The sequence below is a fragment of the Humulus lupulus genome, chromosome 9, assembly GCF_963169125.1.
Source record: "Humulus lupulus chromosome 9, drHumLupu1.1, whole genome shotgun sequence".
In the NCBI taxonomy this organism is placed as follows: domain Eukaryota; kingdom Viridiplantae; phylum Streptophyta; class Magnoliopsida; order Rosales; family Cannabaceae; genus Humulus; species Humulus lupulus.
In genome coordinates, this window is record NC_084801.1 from 7,702,918 (window position 1) to 7,719,305 (window position 16,388).

Here is a 16,388-nt window from a genome sequence, read left to right on the forward strand (position 1 = left end):
GCTTGTTTTCAACTACCATTTTCAATTATTGAATAATCAATCATATTAAAATAACAAGATAACAAAATGTGGTGATCATTAATTTTGGCCAACCTTGCATCACTCTATAAGATCTTTCTTTCAAGCAATTCGATAATGATAATGATATACTGAAATATTTAATGCAATCTACATCTGTAGCAGTACCTATTACCTAACACAATTAAGGCCTCTCTCTCTCCCTCCTTCTCTCCTTCTCTCCCTCTCTCCCTCTCTCTCTCTCCCTCTCTCTCTCTCTCCCTCTCTTCAACCCTTGTTTGTAAAGTTTGTTCATCTTTTGACATGGGAGAAGCTCAAGAAGTTCAACTCAGCATCAGGGGTAAGTCTTCTATGGTTTAACTAAGTGACATGTTTTCATGAAAATGAGAAGATTGAATGGGAAAAGAGAAACTTTGTCCCCACGTATTGATATCAAACACTGTTTTTCTAAAGGTTTTGCACTAAAATCTCAATTGAATTATTTACATAAATATAACTGCAAAGGTCTATATGTATATATATATATATTGATAGTAAACAATGATTACTAAAGAAGCACTTATGTGTATATGCTATGTTGTTATCTTCACCAGCTCAGGAAGCTAATGAAGGCGATTCTCATGGCGTTGCAAATGAATCCAACCAGCCAACTAGTCCTCAAAGTAGAAAACTTACACTTTGGATTCGAATTGGGATATATTCATTATTTGTTCTCTCTGGCCAAGCAGTAGCAACCTTATTAGGGAGATTGTATTATGAAGGAGGTGGACAAAGTAAATGGATGGCAACACTAGTTCAGCTAGCAGGCTTTCCAATTCTTCTTCCTTACTATTTCATCACAACAAAAAGGTACAAAACCAAAACAAATCACTTCGCTACTAGTACTACCACTAATTCTATCCAATCAAAAAAACCATCTACCTTACTTGTCACCTCAATTTACTTGGTTCTTGGCCTAATTATAGCAGCAGATTGTTATCTTTACTCTGTTGGTCTCATGTACCTTCCAGTATCAACCTACTCAATCATATGTGCATCCCAATTGGCCTTCAATGCTTTCTTCTCCTTCTTTCTCAACTCACAAAAGTTCACTCCTTACATAATCAACTCCCTAGTACTTCTCACCATCTCTTCTGTTCTGCTCGTTTTCGAACCCAATTCTGAAGAATCTTCTAAAGTCTCAAAAGGGAAGTATGCACTTGGGTTTGTTTGCACTGTGGGTGCCTCTGCAGGGTATGGTTTGGTTCTCTCCTTAACACAGTTTTTGATGAACAAAGTTCTTAAAAAGGAGAGTTTTTCAGTGGTCATGGATGTCATAGTGTTTCAATCACTTGTTGCATCTGTTGCAATTCTTGTGGGACTTTTTGCAAGCAGTGAGTGGTCAACTTTGAGAGAAGAAATGAATGAGTTTGAACTTGGGAAAGTTTCATATGTAATGACATTATCATGGACAGCCATAGGATGGCAAGTTTTCTCCATTGGGGTAGTGGGTTTAATACTAGAGGTCTCTTCCCTCTTCTCCAATGTCATCAGTGTTTTGGGTTTGCCTATTGTCCCAGTTATGGCTGTGTTTTTCTTCCATGAAAAGATGGATGGGATCAAGGCTATGGCTATGATTTTGGCTATTTGGGGCTTTGTTTCATATGCTTATCAGAACTATCTTGACAATCACAGTTCCAAGAATGATAATTCAATAAGGAATGGTCAAAGCAATGGCTCACCACAGAGGGTGAAAGAGCTCAATGGTTGAATTAATCAACTAGGTTTTTTTTTCTTATAGTTTATATATAATACATATAAAAGAAAAAGGAAGATTAGAGGGTTGTTAATTGTTACATGCTAAAATTTAGTTTTAGTATCTTATATGGCAGTGTTGCTATCTGGCAAAGTGCCCAACAACACATGAAGTGATACCCGTGATTGGTTAGCGATAACTTATAATATTTATTAAATTCAAATAAGTGGGACTCAATATTGGATTGCACCAATAATAATATATCAACTCTTGTGGTGTTGATATCCCCTAGCAATTCTCCTTATATGGTACCCATTTACATTTAGGTTTATATAATTGTCTTGTAGTGTGCAATATTAAAATATTAATGTACAATATTCCATTTGAAGGTAATTGAATAAAAATCACTGGGATTATATTTTTGTCTTCTTTCTCATTCCACTTAAAGAATGAAAATTTTGTCCGCCTCGTCTAGACGGAGACAAGGGCAATTTCTGTTTCCCATTAGAATTTTTATATTATTATCAAATATGATTGTGAAAAACAATATGTTACTACACTTCATATAAAAACTTAAATTAAATATGATAAAATAAGAAGAAATTACATTTTAAAGATCGTAAATGTATGGCTTTTTTTCAAAAAAAAAAAAATGTTATTCTATCGTTTTTTTTTAAGAATTTTTATTTTATAAATTTAGTTTTCCACATTTTTTTATAAAAGTTAGTTTATGTCATAGTTTTACTCTTAATTAAGTTTCTCATATTTAGTTAGTTAACAATTGTATTTCTCATTGTAGTGGACAAAATCTGTATACTTGATAAATAATAGTCCAACAAGCAGTCAGTCAGCCCAATAAACTATCTAACTAGTCAATAAGGCCCAAGCCCATGTAAAATAGGTTCGCATATACAAAGTACTATCCAAATACCCAAAACCATACCCAGACCCGAATTCGGATACACTCAGTCAGCCAGGGACCTTGAAACAGTCAAGGCTCCCATCACGTTCGCCAAGAATCTCGGAACGAAACCACTTGGAGCGAGTCAAACGAATCAGAAAGACAGAGGAGGACGGAACGAAAAGGAGGACAATAAATAAGACCATCAGAAAAGGCATCAGAGAATCACTTAATTTTCTTTACTCTCTAATTGAAACGAAGGCTACTCTATTTCTGAGCAATCCAGTCAAGCAAGACTAAATTAGTCAGTCTGATTGGACCTGACCTAGTCGCTTGACCCCTCCATCATCGCCACCGTCACTCTGACCATTTTACGACTCCTCCATCCATCATTATTTCGATTATTTATATCTTAATTTTATTGCTTTCTATTAGCTCTCATTACAACCCGACTGACTTGAGCGTCGGAGTCCCTTTGGCTGACACCCCACCGGTACTCCCAATTGAACTCTCGTCTCTCTTCTCTTTGTTCTTGACAGGTTGCTGGTGCCCATCTAATCAATTGTAGGAAATCACCTCTACACTCATACTTTTTTTTTTTTTCTTTAATAAGTTTTCTCATATAAATTAAGAAAAGTATAATACTTGCATTAATAGCATAAAAGTCATATTTATGAAAAATTCCCACAAACCACTTGTTAGTTTTTTTTTTTTTTTTTTGAGTAAATGTTACTGTATTTCAACTATGTAATTCTAAAATTTTAAATTAATTACTATAAATTTATTGAAGCATATAGGTTTTTTTACTAGGCTTCTCACCTATTTCTATGACATTTGAATATTAGAAAACTATAACAATTTTTAAGTAATTATTATGTATGTATCCAAAAAGGACTCATAGGGTTGTGCAAAAGTTTTTGCAAACCGCCTAACTCGAATAAATAGCACAAACCAAACCGAAAAAAATACAACACGAATAATCCGACAAAAACTCAAACCACCCAATTATTATATTGGGCGGTTTGAGAATTATACCAACCCGCCTAAATAACCTGAATAAACTGATTAAGATTTTCTTTTCATTTATATATACATATATTATGCATATTATTACATATATTATATATAATATTAAATATTATTTTAAAAATTTTAACAATGAATTTAGAATAATATTTTCAAATTTCAATTTAAAATAATATGTCTGAGTTTGTTGAATCTAATTATTTGAACATTTTTTTTTAAAAAAAAACTTAAGATTGGTTTGGGCAAATTAGCCCGACCAAACCGCCTAAAACATTGGACAAGCTAAACTTTATTTTTTTTTAGATGAGTTAGAGTTAGATTTTTGTAATCCGATTTTTACATTGGGTAGATTAAAATATATTATAACCCGACCAAACTGACCAATGAACACCCCTAAGGACTCAAACCTCAAATTTTGTAGAAGCATATCACAAGCATGACCATTTAAGCCCTTCTTCTCTTAGTTGAAGCTTAATTGTAGGTTCACAACTCTATGTTACACAGTTAATATGTGATAATGTGTTGTGACAAACATTGTCACATAATATAAGCAAAATAATTCATTTTATAGTCAAATGATCTAATTATTTAAATATAAATTGTTTACCCATGATTAGGATTTATATTTGAAAATTAAATGAGATTCTTAAGTAAATTAATTAAAATACAACAATGTAGACTACACATATCTCCCTTAGCTGCAAGAAGATGTACTATTGTCTACATTTGAAAAATAAATAAATAATACTTGAGACTCAATTTGTTTCCCTCAAAAATACACTACAACGATGTGCATGCTAAGGTTGTTTAAAAAAGTTTGCAAGCAGATCATTTTTCTAACCTGACCATTTATTACCTAGGCAAGTTGGAAATGGATGACAATCCACCCAATTAAGTTTTATATATATATATATATATATATATATATACTAGTGTAAGGCTCGTGCCTAAGGTACGAGCAACCCGCTGACATTGTTACTTTTTCTTTTGTGTTTTGCTCCTTGCCAGAAGACTCAAAATAATTTCAAAATGAATGAGTAAAAAAATATATTTGCGTTTTGTATTTTTGTACGTGAAGAAAGTAAATAATAATATAAACAAATAGTTCATAATTAATAATTAGTTACTCTCGGGCTTGAAAATTGAATTAAATCAATTACTTATTGAATTTAAGTTTTTTATTATTATTATGTATTTTTCCACTCCTCTAGTTGTCTGACCATTTTTTTTGTTTAATAAATTCATAGTCTGTGAAAAGATAATTTGGTTGTAAATTAATATTTTTCTAAATATTTCATGAGACTATTTACAACTTCACAAATAGTTTACTAATTTGGCGGAAATAAAATACCTCATTCTCTCATTAAAAAGATAATGATGACTACATTGGAAATCAATAAATTATAGATATAATTATTCTTAAAAACTCCAATGATGTGTAAAGTAAAACTTAAATGAGGAGAGTCAATAGAAAATACAACTAGCACAGTTATTACATTAATACAGACAATTTATTTAAATGATGAAAAAAAACACATTTTTATTACATAATTTTTAAAAATTAATATTACAAAATAAACCTCAATACAAAATAAGAGAAGAAAGGGAATAAAGATAGAAATATTCGAATAAATTTTACTGAGTAATTAATTTAAGAGAAAACAAAAGTATACAATGATAGTATAAAAACATTACATGATGGATGATGGTTCTCCATAAGAAAAAAAAAATCTTGACAAGACAAGAAAAGGTAACAAAAAATATAACAAGTAAATAAGATTAATAGTAAAAGATAAGTATCAAATTTTTATTTATTCAATAAAAAACAAAATAATGTAATACATAATATCTATACGTGTGATGATTTTATGATTAAAGAAATATAAAAAAACAAAATAAGTAAAAAATCAAAAAAGAAGGATGTGCAATTTATCACAAAAGATTTTGGTCTTGAAAATTCTATTGAACAAGCCCAAACCTAGGTTTATATGGATGTAGCAACTAATTATTTTGGCAGCAAAAGCCTAATTGAAGCTATGACCTCGGCATTATTATTTTTTAAATATATATAACACGTGGTGGATGGTGTGTCAATTTCTGCAACAAAAAAAAAAAAGTAAGACTGAAGTAGGAAGAACCAGGTGGAAACATTATAAGGACGGTGAGATGAGAAGTACATGGTTAATGAGATATATAATAAACAAAATAAAATATAGTGTTAAATTACAATAAACTCCCTAGAAGAAGATGAAATGAAGGGTATAAAAGTAAACCAAGTAGGGAAGTAGTATATGTAAGATAAGTAAGTGTACAAGTAATAATTATTTAATAATAAAATTGTTTAATAATATATATTTCTTACTATATATATAACTGTTTAATAAGAAAAGACAAAACAAAATGACTGGGGATGAAACGTGTAATAGTGAAAAAAAAGAAAAACAGCAATGTAATCAGCTAAGAGTGAGTAACTCACTACCAAACAAAAAAAAATAACTCAAAAAATTATCCGTGCATATATATATATAGTATAGATATATATATATATATAAATAATTTATAAACTTAATTTAATTTTCTTTCTTGAAAGAAAAAAGTAAAATGCTAAAATTCTTAAAAGTATTTATTTTCTCCTCTCCTCATTTTGTATTGAATTTGAAAATAAAAGATGTTAATTACAAATTTAGATTCTAAGGAAAAAAAAAGATATAGACAAATTGAGCCCACCCACCCAACCGGTTCGAATTTAGATACAAGATTGGAACTTGGTGCAAAATAACCATTAATAATGTGTAAAAGTAAGTAAATGTACATATTTTTAATTTTGTAGTAAAATAGCCTAACTACTTTTTTAATATTACATATTACCAAATATGTCAATTAGCAAATTACTATTATATTCTAAATATTTTAATATTATGGTATATATATACTAGTTTTATTTAATTAGTTTTTATTTTGAAATTATTTTGATTTTTTCGTTTTTTATAAGTTGTTAAATGATATACCATACCACAAAATACATATATTGAGTTAAAAAATAATATACCAACAAAACTTACAAAATCATTACTAAAAAATGTATATACTATGCTAACAAAATTATATATTATCTTAAAATATATATATCATAATACAAAATTATATACTACCATTATGTATAATAAGATCAAAATTAAATATCATTAAAAAAAATTGATATACCATACCACAAAAAATATATACACTAATTGAAAAATAATATACCAACAATCCATAAAAAAAAACTTAAAAAATCAATATAACTTTAAAATAAAAATTAATTAAACAAAACTAATATACATATATCACTGTATTAAAGTTAGACGCTCCTAAATAAATAAATGATAGAAAAGAGCAATTTAGGTAATCAACTGTATAAACGGGTCGTTTTTCTACAATTTTTTAAATGGGACATTAGCTTCTTGATGTCATTGTTTTTTGACATTTACTATAATTTCTCTACAAAATTTGGTGGATTGGGTGGGTTGCTCTGCAAACTCAACTATGGGATTGGACAAGTAAATTGTCCCCCAACCCAACTGATGAACAGCCTAGTAAATACACATTGAAATATCAAAACAAACAAACTACTATTTTACTTCAAATAGTTTGCCAACCTTATATTTTGTCATCCTTTTTCTTTTTTTAACGAGTCACAAGATAGCTTAATAGTGGAGGAGTAATGAGCTTAGGTTCGTACCTAGAACTTTGTTATTTTCTTCTATTGGGCACCGAGTGTGCAGAATATAATATCGACCAAAAATTATTTCGTTTTTTACCAGCTCAGGAAGCTGATGAAGAAAACCCAGCCTGGTCAAACAAATGTGGTTAGTAGCAACACTATTGTATTAAGACAAAATGGGAAAGAGAAAAATGGATGGGATCATTGATGCAGCTTGCTTGTAGGCTTGCCAATCTTGCTTTCATTCCTTGATATTTCATAAAATGTTACAATAATGCAAAACCAAGTAGTACAAATAGACCCAAAAACCAAACTCAAGTAACCCAATGGGGTACCTCAAACAGTTAAGGCATATGGTTTGCTCCCAAAAAATCTGATATTCGTGTCCCTTTTAAATACCTATATAGCAAGTTGCTATAGTTTCTTGGTCCCAAAATATTGTAAAGTTAGGCAGGGAACCAACTTCTTTTTATAAAAAAAAAAATTAAATAAAAAAAACCTAGCAGTACAGTAGACCCTATTGAGGCTGTCAATGACACTTCATATTGATGCAATAACTAGAGTCATTAAGGCCCTTTTCTCTCTTTCACCAATCAAATTCTAAGTGGTCCTTTTCATATCTTTTGCACATGACAAGTGATTCTTTTGATAATTCCTATTGTCGGTACATGCATATTATAGTCTATTTACATTTACTCTATGCAAGAAATAAAGTTTCTCAATGGGTGAAAATTTAATGTGTGTAAATCTTTATGTGAGAGAAAGAACTTGAAAACCTTCGAGTAGCTTAGCAGAATCAAAATTTTGATCACACTACATCAGACATCCAACATAGTGAGCTCGAGGGTATTTTCTTTGCAACTGTGGCCATTGCACAAAGAACTGATCAGAAATGTGTAACTTGTAAAGAATCAAGCCACTGAGAGATAGCCTTTGCACTCTCGCTATACTTTCAACATAAAAAATAGATGACCATCTAATCCCAATGATCTGCACACAAGATTTTTTAAATAAAGAAACTTCAATATCAACTCAATAGGTGAATTTCGGGGTTTACTGCAGCATTCAAAAAAGAAAAAGGCAAAAAGGAGAATCTGTAGACCTTGAATAAGAAGGCAATTATGCAAAGAGGAATGCAAGTCCCGGGACCATTGCAGAGGATCTATGATTACCAAAATGTTATTAATGAATGGTTTTTAGTCAGAATTGCAGTGGCAAAATTTATTGAGAAACTTCAAAGAGTGAATTTAGAAGTAGTACCACTTCAGGTCTAATTTTAATCATTAGCCAGAGTGCATGAGCAATTGCCAGTAAAGTTGTCCAAATAGAGGTTATATATGATTGGCCAACTTCCCTACTTCGATAGATTTGCATAAACTGAGAAGTCTCTGCCACCTTATCTCTAGTCTGCATTAAATAAATAAGTCTGAGAGGAAACTTACATGGATAAACCATCAGATGTCAAAGAATGGCAAAACTACTCCAACTCTCAATGTCAGACAAGTTAAAGTAGAACCCTAACTATACGTGCACTTAACGAGAATATGCAATCCTCTACCAAAAAGAGAAAGAAAGAAGAAGAAAAGAAAACTCCAACTTCCCAGCTCTTAAGAGCAACAAATGTTCTCAAAGGTGATAACCGTTGAACAAAAAAATCACTACAATGATGATCAACAAACTTCATTACGCTTTGAGTACCTAACATTGACACACTAAAGGGTAGAATCCTCAAATATTATTTTAATCCCTCCTGACAACTGATTCCCCTTCAAGTGAAAAGGGAAAATAATTTGTGATAGCATCACAGAACTTATCAATTAACCATAATACTAATGCAGTTCTGATCTACTGCTAATAATGCAGATAAATATGGCATGCTATTAACTAGAATACATTTTCATTGATATAGAAGCCCAAAAGGAGCACAGACATTCACAAGGATTCCTACCCACCTAAGGCAAAGCTAAGGTCACCTTTTCATACGTGTGTCAAAACAACATTAGTCAGCACAACCAATATAACTCGTTTGTAGAAAAACTTTCCACGACCACATGCAGGGCAAAGAAACAGCCACACACCAAAATAAATTTCTAAAAAAGTATATAATGTTTAGGAATCAACCTCGTTAACTAAGGAGTCCTCAAACGAGCGAGCTTTTTGGAGACTCATATTGTCAGTAGCAGCTGCAATATAGAATCTTGGATGGAACCTGTCCTTTTGCAACACAGCTAAAAGGTTCAGCATCTCAGCAGTGTGACCTCCTAAGAAAAATAAAACCCCACACTTTGATTGAATATCCAACATCCATGAAAGAAAATTACCATCGTCAGAACCAACTTTCAAAACACCACCTAATGTTGAACTCACCTGAACCTAAGACAATCAGGGTACTGACTGGTTCACTGCGTTTTCCTTTCAAAGGTTTACCACTTCGGCATATCACGTAAATGACACGTATCAGCACAACACTGATCGTTAAAAGACTGACAGCCACTACCAACGACATGGCTGCAAAAAAGTAATAATAATAATGAATAAATAAATTCTGTGAAATTTACCCAAAAAGCTAAAACAAAGCATGAGAACTAGCCCAAATGAAATTCAAGAAAATTGGGATGAGAAAATTTACAAGGAGGGAAAATTTGACTCGTGGTGGTGCTTAGGGTTTTCTATAAAGAATAGTACAATCAAAATTTGAATATACTGGCCTTGATTTGATGAATTCAAATTAAACATTTTGTTCGCCAAAATTCCTAATTGCTAAGAATTTAATTACCAAAAAAATTCAGTGGCAGAATGCCTAAAAATGACAATGATTAGTCTAATAATTATCAAAAATAAATATAAATATAAATAAGCACCTCACATTAGAGATGAAATCATTCATATTGGCTAGAACTCCACTCAAATCACGAAGAATGGCAATTAGTTTATCATAATTTCTCTCACTGATGAACATAACAGGTTATAATTAACAATAAGACACATTCAAATTAATAAGCAAAACTAACCAGAGCATAACATACTATTTCAAAACTTTCAGATTTCAGCAATAATTCAATGACAGAGCAACATAATGATACAATCGGAAGAGAACAGGAAAACAAAATTCACAGATTAAGTGAAAATTCAGAAAGTAAACCTGTGACAGAGCAATCTCACAGAGCCACTACCACAATAATGTCGATTATTTCAAAAAATTCAGAACAAAATTTCGGTTACTAGTAACAAACAAATTAAAATTTCAGATCACATTTCAGTTATTAGTGATAAACATATTAAAATTTTCAGATCAAAATTTCACAAGAAACAGATTATTACCGTGAGGTGGCTGCTGAGATTCCGAGCAAGGGACGGAGGAGCTGGCGAGTCGCCGTCGACGTAGCTGCAGGCGTGCAGCTGAGAGTGTCGCCGTCGGCCGAGATCGATGAGCGAGAGGGGTCGAGAGCTGAGGAGAGAGAGAGAGGTGCAGAAATGTTCGAAAATTTATCCTTAATAATATTTTTGCAGAATTGAATTGAAATTATCATAATTTTATTACTTTTTCCATTTTAATTTTGTTTTCAGACCATATCCGTGTTGAGCTTATTGTGATATTGGTGTAAAATAAATAAATAATTACTCAAATTATATTTTATATATTTTTTTAAAATTTTATTATGTATTTTATTAAATGGAATATACAAATAGTATGTGAAATCACTATAAAAAAGTAGTATGTTAAACTTAATACCAAATTATCAGTACTTCTTTTTTTTTTTAAAACCATTTTTATAAATCAATAATCATCACCAATACATTGTTCAATAATATTATAAGATAAACGACCATAATCATCCAGAAAACTAATCTTTGTTAGAGATGTCAATTTAACCTGCGGGATAGGATCTCCGTAGGGACCCGCCCCTAATGGGCCGGGAATGGGAAACATCACTCCCGTCTCAAACTCGCTCCTTTTATATTGTAATTTATATTTTTAATATAAATATTATTAAAAATATATAATATAATAATTTATATAAAAATATATATTTATTAATGGTATAATTGATTGTGTTTCTAATTATTTTATATTAAAAAGTATTGATTATTTTAATTTATTTTATCAATTTTAGAAAAAAAAATTAAACATTTTTATTAAACGGGTACCCGATTGAGCCCCGACCCCGAGACAGGGCAGGGACGGGGGAGCCATCCCCGACTACGCCCCGCTTACATCTCTAATCTTTGTCAAGGAATGGGTCACTTTGTCCCTTCGCAAGGTATAAAATGACAAGAACCAATTTAGTAAATATTCATTAAGTGTTGGATATCCCAACAATAACATCATCTATAAAACAGTTCCCACGAGTTCAAATAGCACGAATAGCATTGAGGCAATCACTCTCGAAGGAATGGATGAAAAACCATTCACGGTGGCACCATTTAAGTGCTTCCAAGATCGCCATCAATTCAGTAGTAAGAGGGACTTGGTTTGAGCAAATATGGGAAGTGAAGCAATGACCCACAGGTCACTTATCATCCCATATGACTGCCCCAAAACCCAACAATCTTCGATGTGCACAGACAGCAACATCGACGTTCATTTTGAGCAATGAACGATCAAAAGGTTTCCAAATACTGCCCATAGGGGCCTGTTCCATTATGTTGGCTGGCAACGCTGGAGAAGTTTGGGTTTGATCAACTGCTTGACCAAAAGAAACCAAATTATTAATACTAATAGTCGCGTTTTATACTAAAAAGGGAAAATAACTAAAAAGAAGTAAGTTAAACTTGATTTTGGCACCTAAAAAAATATATTCATTTGGGTCGACATATTTTCATATTTTTCTATATGATTAAATTGTAACCATCAATTATAAATAATTAAGTAATTACAATATTTATTAAAAAAAACTTGTACATATGTTGGCTTATATTATAACAACTTTGATTGTTAATGTCTCTTGATAATCACTATTACAAAAATCTTTTTTTCCATCATCGAGTTGCGTTGAACAAAAGCGTATGATCAATTCTGTAAAAATTGTTGAGACGAGTAATGTTAGGGACACACTCATGTTGCACACTCAAAATACATAATGATGTAGCATGTATCTTAAATCACACATTAAAATAGCACTGGGAAAGAATCCGAGAGAGTAGAGAAAGAAAGTGGGAAACAAATGACAAGGTTATTTTTTGAACTAGGAAAATACTAGGATGAAATGTGTATATATATATAGTGGGGATGATATTTTTGATGTAGTACCTTATTTAATGTATCAATCAATAGTCAAATTTCCCTTTGGGTGTGCAAAATGATTGTTCTTGTTGAGACTCTTTTGGTAAAAGGGCTTGGCTCAATTAAAATCTCATTTTTACCCACAGCTTATTATTACAGGGTGCCATAGGGTCAATTAGTTTAAATAAAAACAAAAACCCAATAATAAAGCCCAAATTGACCTAATTTAAAGAGATTAGGATCCCTAATTATTAACCTTCTCTCACTCATACAATACCCAACCGCACTGACTGAGCTATAGGTGGCCATGCCCCTGAAGCATGCCATTGTTTATGGCTGATTATAATGAGAAATCTATATTTGGCATCATTTTTGTTGTCTTAATTTAAAAAATGTCTTAATCTTAACTTAAAATATAATGTTGTTTCTACCTTTTTTGCAAATAATATAACATTATATTACCTTTTTCTATCTTTTTTTTTTATTTCTTCTCCACAACTTTAAAATTAGACTTCTGCTACACTGTTGGTTGTTTGGGCTCAAGAGTAATATCATATCGACCTACTCTTCAAGGTGATCATTTTGATATGCAGGAAACAAATGTTTTCTCATCATCACCGAAATCAAAAGTAATCATTTGGTTGCTTACAATACCAACCAAATACTGATTAGTTGCCATTTTACAAAAAACTTTATTTTAGTTAATTAACTCCAAACTTATTTTTTGGAAATTAGTTGATTGTTTATATTATGTATGAAAAGTAACTTTGTAGCTACTTTTTAATTTATTTCAGTAAAATTTAAATCAAAGAGTCCAAAAAATATGCATTATTTTTCTTGGGATGAGTTTTTTGCCGGCATAGGAGAATCCTTTTTTGTTGTGTTTAAAAAGTTACCAAAAAGTGTTTTCATATTTTACATTTAAAAACAACTTTAAAGCTATTTTAGAAACATTTCAAGTAAATTCTTAAAATATATTTTTTAGGATACTATTTGGTAACTTTTAAATAAAACATGAAAGTACTCTTTTTGGTAACTCATTAAGTTAGTTAATTGCTTTAAATTTGTGTCATACCAAAAAATTTAGTCATATATCAAAAGTTAATCAATTGGTACCTTAAATGATTATAAAAGCAACAAAAATTTAGGGTCTGTTTGGCTTTGTTTTCTGTTTTCAAAGTTGTGTTCTCAGAGTTGAGAACAGAAAACAGTTTTTGTAGTTTTTAAAAAACAAGAGTTGTTTGGTTAATGTTTTCTAAAAACAATTTTTTAGTTTTTTTTTAATTCTTAAATAAAAAATCAACAAATATATTTACAAAGATAAAAATCTTTTAAAAGTTTGTAATAAATAATGAGATAAAATAATTTGAAAGAAAAATGATGAAAAATAAGGAGTGAGAAAGTAAGGAGAGAAAATTTGAAGAAATAGAAATTGAGAAGAGAGAAATTGATCGATGCAAGAAAAAATAAGAGAGAATGTAATGAGAAAGAAAGTGAAGAAAGAGAGGAAATGGCGAGAGAGAAAAAATGACGAGAGAGAAAATAAAGAAATATTAAGTTATGAGAGAGAAAGTGAGGATATAGTAAATGATGCAAGAGAAAATAAGGAGATAGAAAATGATGAAAAAGAAAATAACAAGAGAGAAAGTGAAGAGAGAAAATGTAAGGAGAGAGAAAGTGATGAGAGAGAAAGTGATGAGAGAGAAAATAAGGAGAGAGAAAGTGATGAGAGAGAAAGTGAAGAGAGAGAAACTAATGAGAGAGAAAATGATATGACAATAAATTATGTTAGATAATAATAATTAAAAAAGTTATGTGAGAAAAAAAATATATAGACAAAAAAAATTTGAGAACAACAGAAAACAACTTTTTGTTGTTCTCAAAATTTTCTGCTTTTTGTAACTTTGTTTTTAAAAATTGTTTTATGAAAACAACGTCAAACACCCCAACTTGTTTTCAAAAAACAGTTTTTAGCTTTTAAAAACAAAAAACAGTTTTTTAGTTAAGGAGCCAATCACCCTCTTAGTTTTTAAAAGTAACTATGTGGTATTAAAATAATATAATTTTTTAATAAGTTATTCATGGTAACTTGGAATTATAGGAATAAATTTTTATACTATATAATAACTAATTAGTTTCTAAAATAAGTTCCGAATATTACCAAAATGTATATTAAACAATAAGATACATAATATAACATAAAAATAATCAATTAGTATATTAAAATATCTACAAATAAATTTTGGAAGCAACCAAAAAATATATGAAAGGGCCGACCCTGAATGGTATTAGGTAGGCCCTAAGAAAAAAATAAGTATTAGGGACCCTTTTGTAGGAAATTTCTAAAAACTTATAGGTATTTTTCAATATAATTTTTTTTAAAATGGGCCCTTGGGCTAAGGGGGTCAAAGGCGTAGGTCTAGCCCGCCTTAGCTCAGGGCTGGCTCTGTATATGATATAATAGGGATAATTTGATAAGTACCTATTTTTAAGATTAGTTAACTAAAATTAGTCATTAAATAAATTCAGTTAAATTTTACCCATTATTATAATGACATTTCTCACATTACCTTTACTTAAAAACATATAACTCACTAATGTCTAAATGGTATAATTGGTAGTATCAAATAAATATTGGGTATAAAATTAATATTTTTTTAAAATGGCTAAAAATTAAATGACATTTCTAAATCTGGACACTTTGTGTAATTTGCATGATATAATATGATCTAAAAATACAGCATTATATATATATATATAAATATACAAAAGTAATCAATTAGTTTCTTATCTATATCTTAAGCAATCAATGTGTAACTTTTTACAACCTAGAAAAACAAAAAATTCAGGAAGTAGTATTTCCCAATATATTTTTTTCAAATTTCAGCATATCCTCTAATGTGGTTTGGTATATGTGTAAATAAATTGCTTTAAGTTATTTTTGGAATTAGTTTTCATTTTTAAGATATTTGTCTAAATTTCCCAAGTATCATTGGTACAATTTATAATTTAAAAAAAATTAATTTTAAAATTAAAATAATAATAAACATTATAATAAAGTATTTTTTTTTTAAAAAAATATTCTTTTTCTTTTTTCTTTACCTTTCTTCTTCTATTGTTATTTCCCTCATTTTAGAAACAAGAAATGAGTCAGTTGACCCCAACTTCTTTCTGAAATTGCACAAGCACTTCTGGCGACTGCCACAGGATTGACACAACAAAAAAGAGGTGGCATGGTGACATGGGCTTCGTGATAACACCCAAATTTTTTTTTTTTACAACAATAATACCTTTCATCACCATTTTCAGTGCGTTTGTTAATACTTAATCTTCACGATTGACATATGTGCACATGTGGCTCAATCTGATTGGTTTAATGTATTTTATTTATAACGTATGCTTATAAATGTTTTTAAAATATAATATTTATTCAAAACTACAATAAATTAAAATAAAAATCTAAAACAAATAAAAATTATTTGTTTTTTTAAAATAATGTATCTCATTTGAAATATATGTGATTAGTTAAAAAAAATTCTTATGTCATATGTAATATTTTTGTGCAAATATCATTACTTACTACTTTGTGTGCATCCCTAGTATTGACGTGACGTTGGAGAAATACACACTATTGTGTTAAACCAAACATAAAAATAATAAAGTTTCACTTTAATAAATTTGCGTGATTTAAAACACATGTTATATTAATAGAGAATTGTTAAGGAGCATTAGTGGTGCCCAACAACACAATGAGGTGACATTCTGTTATTGTTGTAATCCA

At 30.2% G+C, this 16,388-nt stretch overlaps 2 protein-coding genes across 5 annotated transcripts; one reads left to right on the forward strand and one right to left on the reverse strand.

Annotated features, from left to right (window-relative positions):
• The first annotated feature begins 183 nt into the window (after positions 1–183).
• LOC133801941 (probable purine permease 10) lies at positions 184–2,175 on the forward strand. Its single transcript, XM_062240172.1, has 2 exons — positions 184–358; positions 612–2,175. Exons 1-2 carry the CDS (start codon positions 322–324, stop codon positions 1,766–1,768), a joined length of 1,194 nt encoding a protein of 397 aa, XP_062096156.1. The 5' UTR covers positions 184–321; the 3' UTR covers positions 1,769–2,175.
• A 3,114-nt stretch (positions 2,176–5,289) lies between these two features.
• On the reverse strand, positions 5,290–10,905 carry LOC133800863 (uncharacterized). 4 transcript variants are annotated; one of them, XR_009876643.1, is made up of 8 exons: positions 10,705–10,905; positions 9,751–9,891; positions 9,505–9,644; positions 8,644–8,790; positions 8,486–8,545; positions 8,160–8,373; positions 7,402–7,511; positions 5,290–5,777 (listed from the first exon to the last, which is right to left on the reverse strand). XR_009876643.1 is itself a non-coding variant. In XM_062238951.1 (7 exons), exons 2-6 carry the CDS (start codon positions 9,887–9,889, stop codon positions 8,197–8,199), a joined length of 663 nt encoding a protein of 220 aa, XP_062094935.1. In that variant the 5' UTR covers positions 9,890–9,891; positions 10,705–10,905; the 3' UTR covers positions 6,866–7,511; positions 8,160–8,196. The 4 variants fall into 4 exon arrangements, 2 of the variants coding, with proteins under 2 accessions (XP_062094935.1, XP_062094934.1); XR_009876644.1 differs by lacking the exon at positions 5,290–5,777 and adding an exon at positions 6,876–7,252; XM_062238951.1 differs by lacking the exon at positions 5,290–5,777 and having other exon boundaries at positions 6,866–7,511.
• Positions 10,906–16,388: the final 5,483 nt, after the last annotated feature.